This window comes from Herpailurus yagouaroundi, unplaced genomic scaffold (genome assembly GCF_014898765.1).
Source record: "Herpailurus yagouaroundi ecotype Mexico unplaced genomic scaffold, PumYag 252, whole genome shotgun sequence".
NCBI lineage: Eukaryota > Metazoa > Chordata > Mammalia > Carnivora > Felidae > Herpailurus > Herpailurus yagouaroundi.
The window spans coordinates 156,490-173,673 of record NW_024412469.1 but is presented as its reverse complement, the minus strand read 5'-3'; the positions used below and the strand labels follow the sequence as shown (position 1 = coordinate 173,673).

The 17,184-nt window shown below is 33.5% G+C and overlaps 1 protein-coding gene across 2 annotated transcripts in view; it reads left to right on the top strand.

Moving 5' to 3' along the window:
- The window catches only part of BRD10 (bromodomain containing 10), a 137,358-nt gene that overhangs the window by 74,470 nt on the left and 45,704 nt on the right, over positions 1–17,184 (top strand). For both annotated transcript variants that reach the window (XM_040460871.1, XM_040460872.1), the window contains one exon: positions 3,998–4,077. In XM_040460871.1, the coding sequence (XP_040316805.1) occupies positions 3,998–4,077 (80 nt within the window). The remainder of the gene's footprint in view (positions 1–3,997; positions 4,078–17,184) is intronic.

Below are 17,184 nucleotides of genomic sequence, written 5' to 3'. Positions count from 1 at the left end.
GAAGTCTCTGAATAGTTCAAGGGGCCAAAGAATGAAGACAGTCAGGTAAGGCAGATAAAGGAGAAGGGAAAGATGGAGAATAAGAGACAGGAAAGAGGAGTTGGATTGGGGATAATAATCACCTGCATTTTGCTAGTTAAGAGGTATATCTCCATGTTCTGGAAGACTAGAGTTTTGTGCCTAAGTTATAAAGTATATATTTTAGTTACATTGTTTTCTCTCAAGTTGGGCTTCCTTTACTACAGCTGCTCTCAGCATAGTTTTAAAAAGCTTCCTTAGGCCACACTTGAATACTAATTACTAGGCCATGTTAAATTTTCCTTCTCTATTTTCCAGGTACAAGCCGACACTCATTTTTTGCTCATGTGTGTATTTTAGGCCCAATAATTGTGTCAAAATTCTGTATATGTTTTAAAGTGATTCTGACTTTAGCACAGTCCCCAGATCTGAAAATTGTATTCTGTTTTATGGGACGAGATGATTTAGGGCCGGGCTGGGGGGGGGGGGGGGTGGCGGGTAAAGACCTGGTGTATCATCAAGTGAGTGGTGGAAGAATGGAAGCCCACTAGGGGGCAGTATGTACCTTGCCCTATATATATCTTGCCCTGGAACAAAAGCAGATTACCAAATAAAGCCTGTGTGGTTTTGTAGTATCCATTCTACATTTTAAAAGTGGTATAATAAAAAGGAAGAGCCAGTTTTTACTGAAGAATGAAGGAAAATTTGTATTCAAATTTTTATGAGGATATAGTCTGAAGATACTAACAGTGAATATGTGAATCTTATAATCCTAATCAAAAAAGGAATGCTCTGAAATCAGTCAGAAGCAAATTACATTCCTGCAGAAAATTTGAAAGAATGCAGTATGTTATCATAAAAAGCACGCAACTTTGAAGTGAGGCAGATGTAGTGCAAATATATGTCCAGTGCACATTAGCTATAAGTCCTCCATCAGTTTATTTGCCTGTTGATAGCCAGTTTTTTTATATGTGAAAAATGAGGTAAGACATACCTTGATGTAATCATTACAAAGATTAATTGGAATAGTGAATGCATAGTACTTAACATGGTGCCTGGCATGTGGTAGGAATCAGTAAATGGTAACTGATTTTCAAGAGGTAGAATTATATAATGGAAAGAACTTGGACTTTGGAGTTAGAATCCCTGGCTGTGGTGCTTGCTTACAGTGTAACACTTGAATAAGTTAAGTAACCTTTGATTTTCAGTTATCCTACATTAAAATGAGGTGTTGCCTACCTTGAGGGGTTGTTTTGAGTATTAATTGAGATAATTTATATAAATTATCTTGCTAAGTGTCTGACATAATAGGTTCTCAATAAAAATTAGTGTTCTTACTACCACTCCTAGGTCATGTTGTGAAACTCTTTGGTAAATTGCGTAAATTATCTAGTTATTGCCAGTGCTTTCTTTATTTAAAAATGGACTCAGAGAGACCTTAAGAATTATAAACAGTTACCTGCCTCCCTTTTCCTATCTCCAGACCGGTGAAATTTCTGATTAAAATTAGGATTTTTCTATTTAAGGATCATTTCTCATAACTTCTTGTATGAAAAATGCTATAAATAAAAAACGAATAATGTGACTTCTGTCATCAATAATTCAGTCTAGTAAGGATGAGAAACCTATAAATGGATCATTACAATACTGTATGATGTGTTACATAAATATTGTAGGAAGTAGAGTGGTAGCACAGAGGATATATGAGCAAGAACTAAGATGAAAGAATAAGTTAATAAAAGAATTTGAAGAAGGTAAAATGATAATATTTGTTTAGACACTTATCATAATGGCTTAGCTAAGGGAGATAATAACAACTAACATTGATCACTTAATTATGTGCCTAACAGTAGTCTGAGTTTTTTTTACGTTTTAATTCTCAATAAGAAAGTAGGTAATATCATTATCTCTGTTTTATAGATAAACTGCACAAGGAAATAAAGCAATTTGTAGCTAGTAGGTGGTTAGAACTGGTATTCAAACCCAGATAGTTTAGTTCCAAAATTCAAGCTTAAAACCGCAACAGAATACTACTTCCATTTATTTAATCTACATTTAGGTATCCTAATCATATAGTGAAAGGAAATACCCAGTAACCACTTCAGCTGCTTAATCCATTAAAATAAGCATGGCTGCTAGAGTGAACTTGAGCATTTAGTACCCAAATTTAGTGCTTATGTGGCAACAATATAAACTTTATTGGAAGTATCAAGGGTGACCTCTGTTGTGCTTACAAATGAATGCAAAATCAAACGATATTTATTTACTCATTTATTTTCACATGGTTTTTAAAAAGCTAATTAGAACAGTGCTGGGGCTGGGGTGGGGGTGGGGGGATAAGGAAGGATTTCATTTCCTTCAAATTGTTTTTATAGCTTTCCCAAAATTCGTGAGGCCATTAAATCTTTTCCTATGAACTTTAAAAAATGTAGTTTATAGAAGAAAGGCATTCTTGTGTCCAGACTCATGAGTCCCTTTGAGAGGTACCTATTGCATCCAATTAGAAATCAGTTATTCTAGCTGTGTTATAGAGATACCAAGAGTTGAATCACTTCTTCCTGAATACTGGTCAAGCAGACCACGCACTTGCCTATTTTTGTGGAAGTTTAGTTCCCATATAGATTCTGTGTAAGCACGGAAACAAGTAACAGTAATAAGAAAAGAAATAAATGTTAGGTTATTTTAATTAAAAAAAAATGTCTAGTGACAGCAGGTTGATACTTATTAGAACAGGACAGTGAAATCCATGTGAACTTCAGCAACTCAAAATTTGTAGTAGTTCAGGCATAGTATACATGCATTTTACTGAGTCAAAAGTTAGAAATGATCAAATGATAGTTCTGTGATATGGTTGTAAAGGAATACAGAAGAAAATACAATTATATTTAAATTAGAATTGTGCCTACAAGTTGAATAAAATGTTGCAATCAAATGAACTCTTTTAATGGAAGCAGATCATATCTATATAGGAAAATGTTCAGAAAGGGATTATGTAAAAAAATAGTAACTTTTAAGCTGATTTTAACCTACAAATGATTGTGAACTAAAATTAACTTTTAAGTGTTTCTGATTAATTTTTATTCCCTTATATAGATTATCAGCTCCTGGAGGACAGGATTTCCATTTTATAATTCTTTGTTATTCCCATAAATTGTAAAGTGCCCTGTATCTCATGTTTGTTGAATAATTAACAACCAGTTTATTAACTGATTTTGCTAAATGCAAATGTAGACAAAACACTTTAACATGTTCCTTTCTAAAAACAGAGGCTATATGCATGTATGTATCTCTGTTATGTTAAATACAGAGTAGATACATTTCAATCTGTGCTAATGAGTTGGATTTCTTTAAGAATGTGGATTTATTTTTTGTAGTGATTTCTGATTGCATAAATGACTAGATGCACTTTTTAAAGGGAGATTTTTACCTTGTTTTTAAAGTGATTATTGAATCTGCCAAAGGCAGCCTCTTAGGTGATAAAGAGATAAAGAGATAGAAAGACCTTGTTTCCTAAGCCTGAGAGGATTTTCACATTAGATTGGTTTAAGACCGTAGTCTTCAGAGTATAGTTTTATGCAAGTTCCTGACTATGGAAGTCATTGTTAAAAGGTAAGATTTTTTTGTCTTATAAAATTTCATTTTAAGTTGTGAATTAGATTTTTAACTGAGCAGTAGTAATGTGCCTTTTTTTTTTTGCCAAATCTTATTACAGTAAGTTCTGATACTGTGAAATTCATCAGAGATTTTGATAGTTTAGTTCATGTGTAAAGAAAACAGCATTTGTTAATATACTTGTTACAGGTAGTTATAGTTTAATGTTTGCTTTTACTACGGCTTGTTTTGATTCATCACTTTTATTTGACTCACTAGAAGCCATCTGTTAGTTATATTTTAACTTTCAAGGTTCTATGTAATTTGGTTCTTGTTAATGAAGTGCTATAAACAGTATTATGAAGCTTTTCTCTTTTAATCTTGAAAGGAAAAAAATCCATATCTAAAAAAGCAATCACAAAGAAGAGGAAAACTGTTACAAAGTCACCCACTGTACCAGAATTTCAGGTAAATGTTTCAATTTTGTCTCAACATTTTTAGTTTAACTTTTTTAGTGTTTATATTGTTCCTCAAGAGATTGGCTGAATTCCACTGTAACACCCATACTTTAAATGAAGTGTTTCCAACTATGACTTTTTTCCCTTTAAGTGCAAGGCACGGATGGCTAAGATTTAATCTAGTATTTCAAAATTTTTTACCTCTATTTTTGTGTCTTTGATAGTCAAAAATCTATGGTTTTTCTTATGTTATTCTACTTTGTAGAAGTAGTTTAATAGAATATATACTATATATTATAAATATAATATAAATGTTTAATATATGATAGCAAATGTGTACATGAGAGTCTTCCAAGAACAAATCATAATTTGTAAACAATTTGTAAATAGGTAATTTATTTTCACTTATTTGGGCACTGTGGAAATAGTAGACTTATTAACTTAAAAACAAATCTTTTAACTCTTAACTATATATGAACTTCAGAGAGAATATTAAGTAACATTTAATTGAATGGTCTTTACACATTTCTGCAAAAAGAAATAACTATATTTACTGCCAGATTATTATGTGAAGAATTTTTCATTTGTAGCTGGTACTAGAATCAACAGAGAATTTCACCTTAAATAATACTTTTATTTTCAATCTAATAAAAGATGTTTTTTCATTCAAATGACTCTTCTTTTAAAATATCTTTGTATTACCATGTCCAGTCCAGTTCTAAAAATACTTAATTGCCAAAAAATAAAAATGGTGTTAAAATAAATTTCTGTCAGTCTCAAGTCAAGAAGAAAACAAGGAACAATAACTATGAAAATATTGGTAATATGTAATGTGAGCTTAATAGTTACATATATCCAAAAATGTAAACACATTTATTTTTCAGTAAAAATCTTATTTTTAGAAGTGTTTTTATGGAAGTTACTAATTGGTAAAAATACAATTTTAAATGAACAGTGAAAGAAAATAGGCATTTTCTTTTAGTATTTTAGGATAGAATATATTTTTTTAAATGTTTATTTAGTTTTTTTGAGAGAGAGATGGAGAGAGAATTCCAAGCAGGCTTCACACAATTAGAGCAGAGCCCGATGCAGGGCTCGAACCCATGAAACTGTGAGATCATGACCTGAGCAGAAATCAAGAGTTGGACATTTTAACTAACTGAACCACCTAGGCACCCCTAGGATAGATATTTTTAATGACTTTCTTAGAATGAATTTCAAACATTTCTACATAATCTTTTTGTATAAAGTAAACTTGGTTACAGAATATTAAGTGAAAAATGTATATTTACTGTTTTACTTGGAGGCTTGTCTAACCATTGCTTATACCTGGTATTCAGTACTATAATATTGTCATTCTTCCACTGATATCATACCAGCCTTTGCTATTTTTCCCACTGATTTTTTTCCCCTCAATCCCTTAAAATATTCATCCTGGGAATATAAGTCTGAGAACAGATCTGACCTGCTGTTGATGTTTGTTTCCATTCCTATCTTAGTGGATGGACTTTTATATGTAATAAGTGACATAGATAGCATAGTATTTTTAAAATTGCAAATGGTATTCATTAGTGAGGCATGAAATTAATCTAGCAGATTATATGACCACCATTCCTTTTATAAGCTAACAGTTAAAATAGAAAAGAAATTATGAATGTGTCAAATACAGTAAGGGTAATATCATTTCATGAAACTTGGTTTTGGTCTTGTGTTTATTGTACTTGCTTGCACTGTAAAATATATTTTTGACCATGGGTAGAGCAAAAAATCTTGAAAAGCACAATACTAAGTGATGCTTTGTCAGTTACTGACCATTTGCTTACCACTCTCAGAAACTTAAGGTCAGAGTACATGTTTTGCCAAATTGAGCTGTTTAAAATAAATATTATATTAATTATGTTTTATTATGTTATATATAAATCCCCTTCCTGGTTCTTAAGGTGTCCTAGTGTGTGTGGGGGGCTGGGGGGGGGGGGAGGGCGCTAGGATGGGCAATAAGCTTATGAAAGCAGTGGTTCTTATGCCTAGTTTATAATATGAATACCATGGTATTATCCCATGAAATTGATAGCTGTCTCCCAGGAAAAAGGTCATTTGCTTCAAATAAGCAAAGAACAGGAGATAAGACAGTATTAGTCACTAGTAAACTTTGTTGTTACAGACAAAACCTATAGTTTTGCCTTTCAAAATAACTTTATGTAGAATTTTTTTTCTTTGAAGTTCCCCACATGTAAGAAACTGATTATTATATAATAAAGAAGTGAATTTATTTCTTTCCCAGAAGTTCTAGCAATATGTCATTTAGCACCTCAGATTCTGCAAATAAAAATAAAATAAATATAATAAATAAAATAAAATAAAAATAAAATAAAAATAAAAATTCATTTTATCCAAGTTCTTTAAATATCCCATTTCTAGTATTAAACATAAAAATACTTTCTAAAATGGTTTCGCTGGGAGATTTTCTTCACCACATTTGTTCTAAAATATTTTATTACTGAAAGTAATGAAGCTGTTAGTAGATAGAGATTGGATCCCTTTTGCAAAACCTGACTTAATTTGTATAAGGATTAGTCCATCTTTAAATAGACAATAAAACATGCTAAGAGAAAAATGTGTCCAGGGATTAAATTGTAAAGTTTATTTCTTGATAAGTCCTATGAATTAAAAAAGTAAATCCTGTTTTGACCTCAGCTACTTTTTTTTTTAAGTTTATTTATTTATTTCGAGAGACAGAGACAGCATGAGTGGGGGAAGGGCAGAGAGAGAGGGAGACAGAGAATCCCAAGTAGGGTCTGCATCATTAGCGCAGAGCTGGCTGTGGGGCTTGAACTTACCAGTGAGATCGTGACCTGAGCTGAAACCAAGAGTCAGATGCTTAACCGACTGGAGCCACCCAGGCACCCCGACCTCAACTACTTTTTAATTCGACGGTGTTTCTGTTGACTTTTTTTTAATCTGGAAATTAACATTGCCTGTTTGCTTCATGTTTACTTATATTTACACCTAGTATCTATATCTCAGTTTAAGAAAGGAATTATCCTACCTTTATTTAAGGTATACACTATAGATATTCAAATAGTGGATTGGATTGATTTTTGTGTGTGTATTATAAAGAGACTAACCACATCTGTGCCACTTGTTCTTAAGGGTTATGTCAGTGGTTCTCATACTTTAGATAGTATAAAAATAATGTGATACCTTTATTAAAAATGTAAATTCCTGGGTTTTATGCACCAAGATTTCATCCTTGATTCAGTGGATCTAGGTGGGTACCAGTAATGTGCATAGTGGTTAAGCATGGATTCTGGAACCAGGCTATATAGGTTCTAATGCCAGCTTCACCACTAACTCTGTAACCTTAACCTCTTTGTGCTTTTCAATTCCTCATCTGTATAATGGGGTAACAATAGTACCTACTTATAGGGTTCTTGTGAGAATTAAATGAGAGAGTTAACTGTTTTATGTATTCTTTCTTATTTATTTTTTCAAATAAGCATGCCAGATTATTTAGACATAAGTACAGTGTTATGAGTAGGAAAATCAATTAAGAATTGGCTTAAAAGCATCTATTACTGACTTTTACCACATAAAGACTTTGCAATAAATCTCAGATTTGGTCATATTTTATAAATCATGAAATGTTATGATTAAGCCTACAAGAATTTGAAAAGTGAAAAACCAAGTAATATTTGCATCATTAGATTTAATCAGGGGAAAAATTTATGCTTACCCACTATAGGGTTATGGTGATTATATAGTTGGCTTATTGGGAAATTTTGGGGTTTTTTAATTTAGCAATAGGTGCAAAAAAATTAGGAAATATTTTTATTTTTAGTATTTAGCATGTTGGTGATTTAAACTTTTAAATCATATTGAACAATTGCTTATGACTTTATTAAATTGACTAAAATTTTATTTTGTCAGTTTTGTAATATAAGACTGTTAAACTGAAAAGTAAATATCAATTTTCTTAATAAAATTAATATTTGCCAAAGCCTTTTAATTTGTTTATTTGAGAGAGAAATCTAGTATGTGAATTCTCTTTTTGAACACAGTTATAACAGAGTCATAGGAAGTATTTTTAAAACTGTGTCAAGTCTCAGTAAAATTTTAAAATAATGTAAGAGCTTTAGTTGCCATGTCTTTGCTTTTCATTGGTAACCAAAATCTTTCATGTAGTTTATACTTGATCCTGTTCTATATGTGTGGTTTATTCTAAAGGCTGGTTTATAGAGGAAATCCAGAATCCAGCTGCTGACTAGGACTTACATAGTGGTAGTATTTTTAAACATAAGCATAAACTCAGATCCTTAACATACCTGTGAAAAAGTTTAAAACTGTTTAAAATATAAAAAACTATAATTTTCACAGGTATGTTAACCATACTATATTTAACCAATGGAGAAACTAAAGGATATGAAATAAAGTAACAAATTGAGACCAAAATTAGAGTTCACCTGCTTCACTGTGTTAAGGATTATTTTGATTATATTATTTTATTTTGATTATATTATTTTAAATTGCTACCTCTTAAATATTTTTAACTTCAGCTTTTTCACTTTTAAAAGTATGGGTTTTACTTTCCTCTTAAAATTCTTTCAATTTTTAAATATTGTGCATTGAGAGAAACATATCTCATTAATACAAATACTTTGTTAATCAGACTTATTTTTCACATCACATATGATATCCTATTTGCAGGTTTTGAAGCAGTCATTCTTGATAGTATGGTGATCATAAGAAATGAGAAGAAATTTTCTGTCCTCTTATTTTAAGATGTTAACATAATTTTAGTTTATTTATTTTTAAAAGTTTATTTATTTTTGAGAGAGAGAGAGAGAGAGAGAGAGAGAGAGAGGCAGAGAAGGGGGGACAGAGGATCCGAAGCAGGCTCTGTGCTGATGCTTAACCAACTAAGCCACCCAGTCACCACATTATAATTTTAGTTTAAATACAATATGAAATTTGAATTTATACCATGAATTTAGTGTTTTGCTTATATTTTTAGAATGAAGTGTAGGTTTGTTTTATTAGAATGGTAGTGAATGAGAGATCCAGTTTGGGCCTACTCATTTTGACTCCTGCATTGTTTTCCCTTTGCTGTTTAATGTGATTTATTATATTGCTTTAGTTTTGTATGCTGCCTTATGCTCTTTTTGGAACAAATAAAGAAAATACCTCTCATACCTATTGAGTTTATACCCAAAGGCATAATTTCTAGCTTGAAGTAATGATAAAGTAAGGAATGATTTATTATGTTGTTTTTCTGATATGTGATCATATCAGAATTCTTTTGATCTCTACTGGACCTCCCCTCCCCCGCTGTATATACACATTCCTACTTTCTGAGTTGAAGAGGAGACCTTTTAATATTTAACATTTAATAGAAATCAAAGCTTAGGGATAAATTAAACTTAAAACTATAATACATATTCAATTGTTATTAGATTTTTTATTTTGTTTTGTTTGGAAAGATCCCTTAAAGAATATAATATAATATAATATAGTAGGAAGTGGATGAGTCCTACGTTCTATGGTCTCTTCTACCAGTGTGTCATCTTAGGTTACCTCTGTTAGTTTTAATTAGTTTGTATGTGAACTGGAGATACACCTTTTTAGTCTAAAAATTACATGTTTTTAGTCCTTTCTGTTCTAAGATTTATGATTTTGTGGCTCTCATGGATTGGCCTTAAGTGAAAAGTTATCTTGAGGGAGAGTGTGACAGCTTTCAAGAGGTTTTCCTTGGGGGATCAAACTCTTTCGTAACTTCTGCAGTATGACTGAAAATCTTGTCTCGTGAGTATTGGCAGTGTGACCCAACTGTAATCTGAGCTGCTATGGAGCTTTTGTTTTTCATCCCTGGAAGCCCTGAGCCTCAGATAACATTTTTCTAATTCAAGGTAATGGAGGCTTTGATAAGATGTTTTGCTTTGTTCAAAAAATGCATCTGTTCTCCTTAATAGGTGAACTTTATTTATTGATTCTGTTTTAAAAACACCATTTGAAGTTGAGTTTAAAGGCCACACATATGCCATATTATATAAAAAGAGAAGGAATAGAGGGTATATAAGGCAGAGTTGGCATTAATCAGAGTATTTTTTCTTTCAGTATTAGTAACAAAATTATGTATGTTCCTATACATGAATTTTCTCAGAGCTTAACTTGACTATATATTTTGAGTATCTGCATTAGGTATATATCTATTTGTAGAGAGTTAGTATAGAAAGAGACTGTAAATTGTTATGTAGCTATTAATTCATTTTAAGATAACTTCAAAGTAAATATTGCTAAAATTATTTTCACCCTCAAATTCAACAAATTTATGTTGAAGAGTCCTGTCATTTAAGGAACATTTATCTTACCATTGTGCACTTAATTCAGTATTTCATCCGCTATTTGGAAATTAGTCTTTTTGATCTTCATATTCAAGGACACTCCTATATGGGCTTACTGGCCAGAGGGGGATAAACCGTTCCTTGCACCAGCTTCTGTTGAGGATGCAAGTAGTAGTAGGAAGGATGGGGGAAGTAGTCAACAGCTCATATTATTTATTTGAGGGAATGCTGTTTCTGGTGCTCCGATTACCAGAGGTATTAATCAGTTCCCCAACCCCCAATTATAATAGCCATGACCATAAAAAAGATTATTACATTTACATGGGCTGTGACAATTACATTATAAATTTGATCATCTCCTAGTAAGGTGCTAGGTTGTCCAAGTTCGGCACTAATTAGAAGGCTAAGGGCAGTCCCTACTACGCTGAATAAAAGGTAAAGAGTGCTTAAGCACTGAATAAAAGGTAAAGAGTGCCAATATCTTTGTGATTAGTGGAAAACAATCAGGGGTTTATGAACATAGGTAAAATGCCTGAGGAAAGCATTAGACTTTAAGAACAGAGGCTTAAGTCCTCTTTTTGCCAGGCTCTGTGGTGAAATAGCATGTTGAATTGCAAATTCAAAGAAGCAGTTTCAAAAAAAAAAGAGAGAGAGGTTAGAGTGGGAGAGAGCCAAGCATAAGAGACTCTTAAAAACTGAGAACAAACCGAGGGCTGATGGGGGGTGGGAGGGAGGGGAGGGTGAGTGATGGGTATTGAAGAGGGCATCTTTTGGGATGAGCACTGGGTGTTGTATGGAAACCAATCTGACAATAAATTTCATATATTAAAAAAATAAATAAATAAAAACAAAAAAAAACCACTCAGGATATTGCCTGACATATACTACATGCTCAATAAATGCTCACTATTATTATTCAAAAAAAAAAAAAAAAAAAAGCAGTTTCAAATCTACCAGAGCTTCTCCTGCCTTTTTTTTCCCTAGATAGCAGGAGAAGATTGAAGCCAGTTGATTAGTTAGCTGTTGACTAAAATTTCATGGGATGGAAGCCCACCAATTTGTCAGGGCTTAGCTAATTAAGTGTTTGATTTACGGTAAATTAATGTAAGATAGATTCTTGTGGTCCTTAAGGTTAAATATGCAGCAGTTAAATTGATGTAATTTACTTATGGCTTTGAACACCCTTGGTCTATTTTAACCTAAACTCCTAGTCCAGAATAGATATTATTGGTATAAGTGGGAGTAGCATAGTCAAGATTACAATAAGTGGGCGCAGGAAGTTTATCTTTTTGTGCTTCAAATTGTCATTTTATTTTTATGTTATTTGTTGAGGGAAACAGTACTGTGACATATGTTAGTCGTATATAACAATATAGGTTGAGGAGTGCTGTGAAGGCTAATAGTATAGATATAATAATTTCATGTTTTTAATTTCTAGAATGGTTTTTCACTTTGGGATAAACCCTAGGAGTGGTAGAAGGCCTCCTAGTCATAGTATTAACACTAGGATGAGTGAGGTGATTAGGGGTGCTTTGTTTCATGTATGGGATAGTGATAATGTTGTTATGCCTGAGCTATGTATAAATAGTATGAAGGTAGTGAGTGTTATTATGATATAAATTACTAGGTTTAAAATTATTGTGGGCCTGTATAGTATAATGACTGTTATTCATCCTATATGGACAATTGAGGAATATACTAGGATTTTTCGTAGTTATGTTTGATTAAGTCCTTTTCGGCCTCCAATTAGGACGGATGTGATGGCTATTGTTAGAAGTAGATTGGGATTGATGGCAAGTGAGATTTGATACAGGATGGATGGTGCAATTTTTTGTCATGTTAGCAGAATTAGGCCTGAAGATAGATTCCCTGTGCAACTTTAGGTACTCAAAAGTGAAATGGGATTAACCCCCGTTTTATTGTTAAGGCAACAGTTATTATAGTCAATGCTATAGGATTGAGGGTTTTTTATGTTATTGCCCGGAGTATAGTAGGTTGATGATAATTCCTATTGTTAAGGGTATGGATGTGGTTGCTTGTGTTAAAAAGTATTTTGTAGATGCTTCTTTGGCTTGTGAGTTGAATTTTTTTTTAATTTATTTTAATGTTGATTTTTGAGAGAGAGAGAGAGAGAGAAACAGAGCATGAGCAGGGGAGGAGCAGCAAGAGAGGGAGATATAGAACTGGAAGCGGGCTCCAGGCCCCATGCTGCCAGCACAGAGCCTGATGCGGGGCTTGAACCCACGAACTGTGAGATCATGACCTGAACTGAAGTCAGACACTTAACCGACTGAGTCGTGCAGGTGCCTCTGAATTTTTTTTTTATAAAGATAGGGATGATAGCTAGCATAGTTATTTTGAAGCCGATTCAGATTATTAATCACTGAGAGTTTATTATTAAAATTATAGTTCCTGAGATGACTGTTGTAATAATAAGAATAGGGGGTTTAATTAGTACAGGAAGGGTATAAGTCAACATTTTTGGGGTATGGGCCTGATACCCCAGGCTGTAAGGTATAGCTGACCTTACTATAGAATATGGTATAATGTAGCATGAAGAGTTTTGAATTCTTAAGACTAGGTTCGATTCCTATAATTCTAGAAATAAGGGGATTCAAACCTCTATTACTTACTCTATCAAAGTAACTCTTTTATCAGACATATTTCTTATGTTTGGGGTGGAATGCTTGGTATAATAATAGGTAGTGATGCATGTCATATACATAGGGTCAGTGTGAGGGGTAGGAAGTTCTTTTCCTAATAAATGTATTAGTTGGTCATATTGGAATCATGGATAGGATGCTCAAATTCATAAAAATGTAATTGTCAGGAATAGGTTTAAACAGTAAAGTTGACTCTGTATAATTCTGGTAAATATGGGCTGTGGAATGCTCCGAAAAATAAGATTGAGGATGTTCATTATGATGATGTTGGTGTATTCTGCTAGGAAAAATAGGGTGAAGGGACCTGTTACATACACAATGTTAAACCCACATACAAGTTCTGATTCTCCTTCTGTTAAGTCACAGGGAACCCGATTAGTTTCTGCTAGGGTTGAGATGAATCAGATCATGGCTAAAGGTCATAAAGGGAGTGATGATTAGCATTGATAGTGTAAAGGATCCATTTATTAGCAGTACTGATAGTAGGATTATTGCTAATGTAACTTTGTATGAAATTGAGCTATGGCCCACAGGGCTCTGATTAAGGCGTAATCATAGGATTGAGTAAATGGCGAGACGACATAGCTAGTATAAATAATACTCCTAAGTTTATGTTGATGAGTGGATATGGTATTGGCAGGGAGATTCAGATGGTTAGGGCGAGTGAGAGGGCTAAAATGGGTGCTATAATAAATGTAGATATGGACGATGTGAGGGGTTGCAGGGGCTCTTATTTAAAAGTTTCACCGCATCTGCAGTAGGTTGCAGTAGCCTGTATGTTCCTAAGATGTTTGGTCCTTTGTGAAGTCGTATATATCCTAATACTTTACATTCTACTCGTGTTAGGAAAGCTACTGCAAGGAGGATTGGGATGTTCAGTGAAAAGATGTTAATTACAAACATGTTAGGGAGAGGAGTTGAACCTCTGATTATAAAGGTTTAAGTTTTATGCAGTTACCAGCTCTGCCACCCTAACAAACCCGGATTCTTGGGCAGTGGAAGTTAACAAAGTCTGGATTGAGATTATATCATCTAATGAGTTTAAGGCACTTTATGTGAAGTAGGCCTCATTTCTCTTGTCCTTTCGTACTGGGAGAAATTGTTTAATAGAAACCAACCCGCATTGCTCCAATTTGAGCTCAGATCACGTAGGACTTTAATTGTTGAACAAACGAACCTTTGATAGCTGCTGCACCATCGGAATGTCCTGATCTAACATCGAGGTTGTAAACTCTATTGTCAATATGAACTCTAAAATAGTATTGTGCTGTTATTCCAGGGTAACTTGTTCCACTGATCAAGTTTTGGGATCAATAAGTGATGTAATACTTTTGACTAGTTGGTCTAGATTTCAGACCCTCAGAGGTTGTTTATTCTCCGAGGTCACCCCAACTTAAATTGTCAGTCCATGTATTGTCCCTGTTGGTTGAATTGAGTTGATTTCTTTGGACTGGTTAATTAAAGCTCCCTAGGGTTTTTCATCTTATTATTATATTCCCGCCTCTTCACGGAAGGTCAGTTTCATGGATTGGAAGTAAGAGACAGCAAAACCCTCATGTGACCATTCATACAAGTCCCTATTTAGAGAACAAATGATTATGCTACCTTTGCATGATCAGGATACCACAGCCATTTAGATCAGGATACTGCGGCCGTTTAACAAACGTCACTGGGCAGGCTGTACCTCTAATACTAGAAATGCTAGAGGTGATGTTTTTGGTATACAGGCGGGGTTTGTGTTTGAGTTCCTTTTACTTCTTTTAATGTTTCCTTAGTTGTGTGCCTGTGTTGTGTCAACAATTAGTTTGATAATTAGTTTATAGCTGGATTATTTTATCTTATTGTTAACTGTGTTATCTGCTCTGATATAAGTTTATGCAAGGACAAGTATTAGCATTGTTGCTTCTATTGTTAAATAGATTAACCCAGTGTTAAATTAGGAGTTGGTTGCATATTTTGGTATTAAGATGATTTTAATGCTTTCTTAATTGATGGCTGCCTTTAGGCCAGTTATGGTTGTGTTTATGCTTATTCTCTAAACAAGGTTGTATTTTTTTCTAAAAAGCTGTAACTTTTTAGATATATTTTAAACTTATATTAGAATTTTTAGGTTTTTAGGGAAGTTTAAATTTAAGTTGAACTAAGATTCTCTTCTGGGTACCAGCTATCACCAGGCTTCTTAGACTTTTCACCTCTACCTACAAATCTTCTCACTTATTTTGCAACATAGATGAGTTTATTCTACACAGGTTGTTCATAGGTAGCTTGTCTGGTTTGGGGAGGACTAGCTTAACTTCTCTTTGTTAGGTTATTCTAGTTAATTAAGCAAAATGTACAAAGGGGTAATGTTTGCTGTTTAGTATTTTTAATTTTTCTTTCATTGTTCCCTTACAGTACTTTCTTTATAGCGCCAATTTAAATTTCTCTATCCTATACTTGTAAGAATTTATTAAATGTTTTGGTTGTTTCGTGTTAGTTGAGTTTTTGGTTGTTTTGGCTAGCTTTGGTTCAAGATGATCATTTGATGTGAAATCTTCTGGGTGTAAGCCAGATGCTTTAAGCTACATCTTGGTTTATCCATGCATACTTTCCAGTATGCTTACCTTGGTATGACTTATCTCCTCTTGTGTTTTTGTTATTTGAATAAGTTGTCTTTAGGTTTATGTCACTTGAGAGTGACGGGTAGTGTGTGCTTTCTTCGTGGCCCAATTCAATTAAGCTCTCTATTCTTAATTTACTACTAAATCCTCCTTTAGTTCTCAGTTTCATAAGAATTTTCATAGGGAATTGTGTTTTTACGTAGAAAATGTAGCCCATTTCTTCCTGCCTCATGAGTTACACCTTGACCTAACTTTTTGATATATGATAGTTGTTACTACTTTTCTTTCTTTGCAGGGTTTGCTGAAGATGGCAATATATAGACTGAATTGGCAAGAGGTACTGAGGTATATTGGGGTTTATCAATTACAGAACAGGCTCCTCTAGAGGGATATAAAGCACCCATAGTGGGGTATCTAATCCCAGTTTGGGCCTTACCTATAGTGTAACAGGAGGAATTAAAGTCATTTTTGTGACTTATTTTTATATTAATTGTAACTTTTTACAGCCTAGTGAAGATTTAACTTTAGTGCAGGGTTCTCTTTAACACACTACACCCTAAGTCTATTAATTTGGGTTAATCATATGACCACCATGGCTGGCGCAAAATTTACCAACCCTGTTTAATATAGCTTAGTCTAACTTTCGTTCATGGCTTAATTTTTATCACTGCTGTATCCTGTGGGGTTGTGGTTAAAGAAGGCATCATGAGCCACATTTTAGTGTGTTTGATACCTGCTCCTTTTGATCACTGGTGATTTAGAGGGCATTTTCACCGGGGTGCAAAGACTTGCATGTGTAATCTTTTTAACAACCAGTGGAAAGGCTAGGACCAAACCTTTGTGTTTATGGAGTCTGACGACTCATCTAGGCATTTTCAGTGTCTTGCTTTACTCAGTAAGCTATACTAACAGGTTTATGTTGATTTGGATTTGAGTTTATCAGTTGATTTTTATGGTACTTGTTTAGTGAAAATTAACTGTTCAAGAAGAAAGAGAGCTCAGGACTATGTATCCTAGTGTATTATATGGGAATTTGATGTTTGAGCCTTATATTTGGATGTGCATTTAGTCTTGTTTTGGGGGTTTAGCAAGAAGATAATAAATACGTTTATCTATTATAGGGTTACAGGGGACTTGGGGGTAAGGGGAGTTTGGTTAAGCTAGTTGTTCATTATGAACTCTGTAGTACCAGAATGAAGATTTGGAATTCTTAATCATTTAGAACCTTACTGCTCAAAAGTATGATCTGTATGTAGCCCATACCTGGAAACTTGTTAGAAATGCAGAATCTCAGGTCCCACCTCAGACCCATTAAATCAAAAACTTCATTTTAACAAGATTCCCAGGTGATTCTTATGCACATTAAAGTCTGAGAAGCATTGACTTTTGTATACAACTTACTAAGCTGGTAAGCCACTTCGAAATACTATTTTAATATATTCATAATATTCATAGTTTGACTTCAAAACTATGTTCCTTTAAATGGAATATTAAGTATTTGTTGATTCCTATGAAC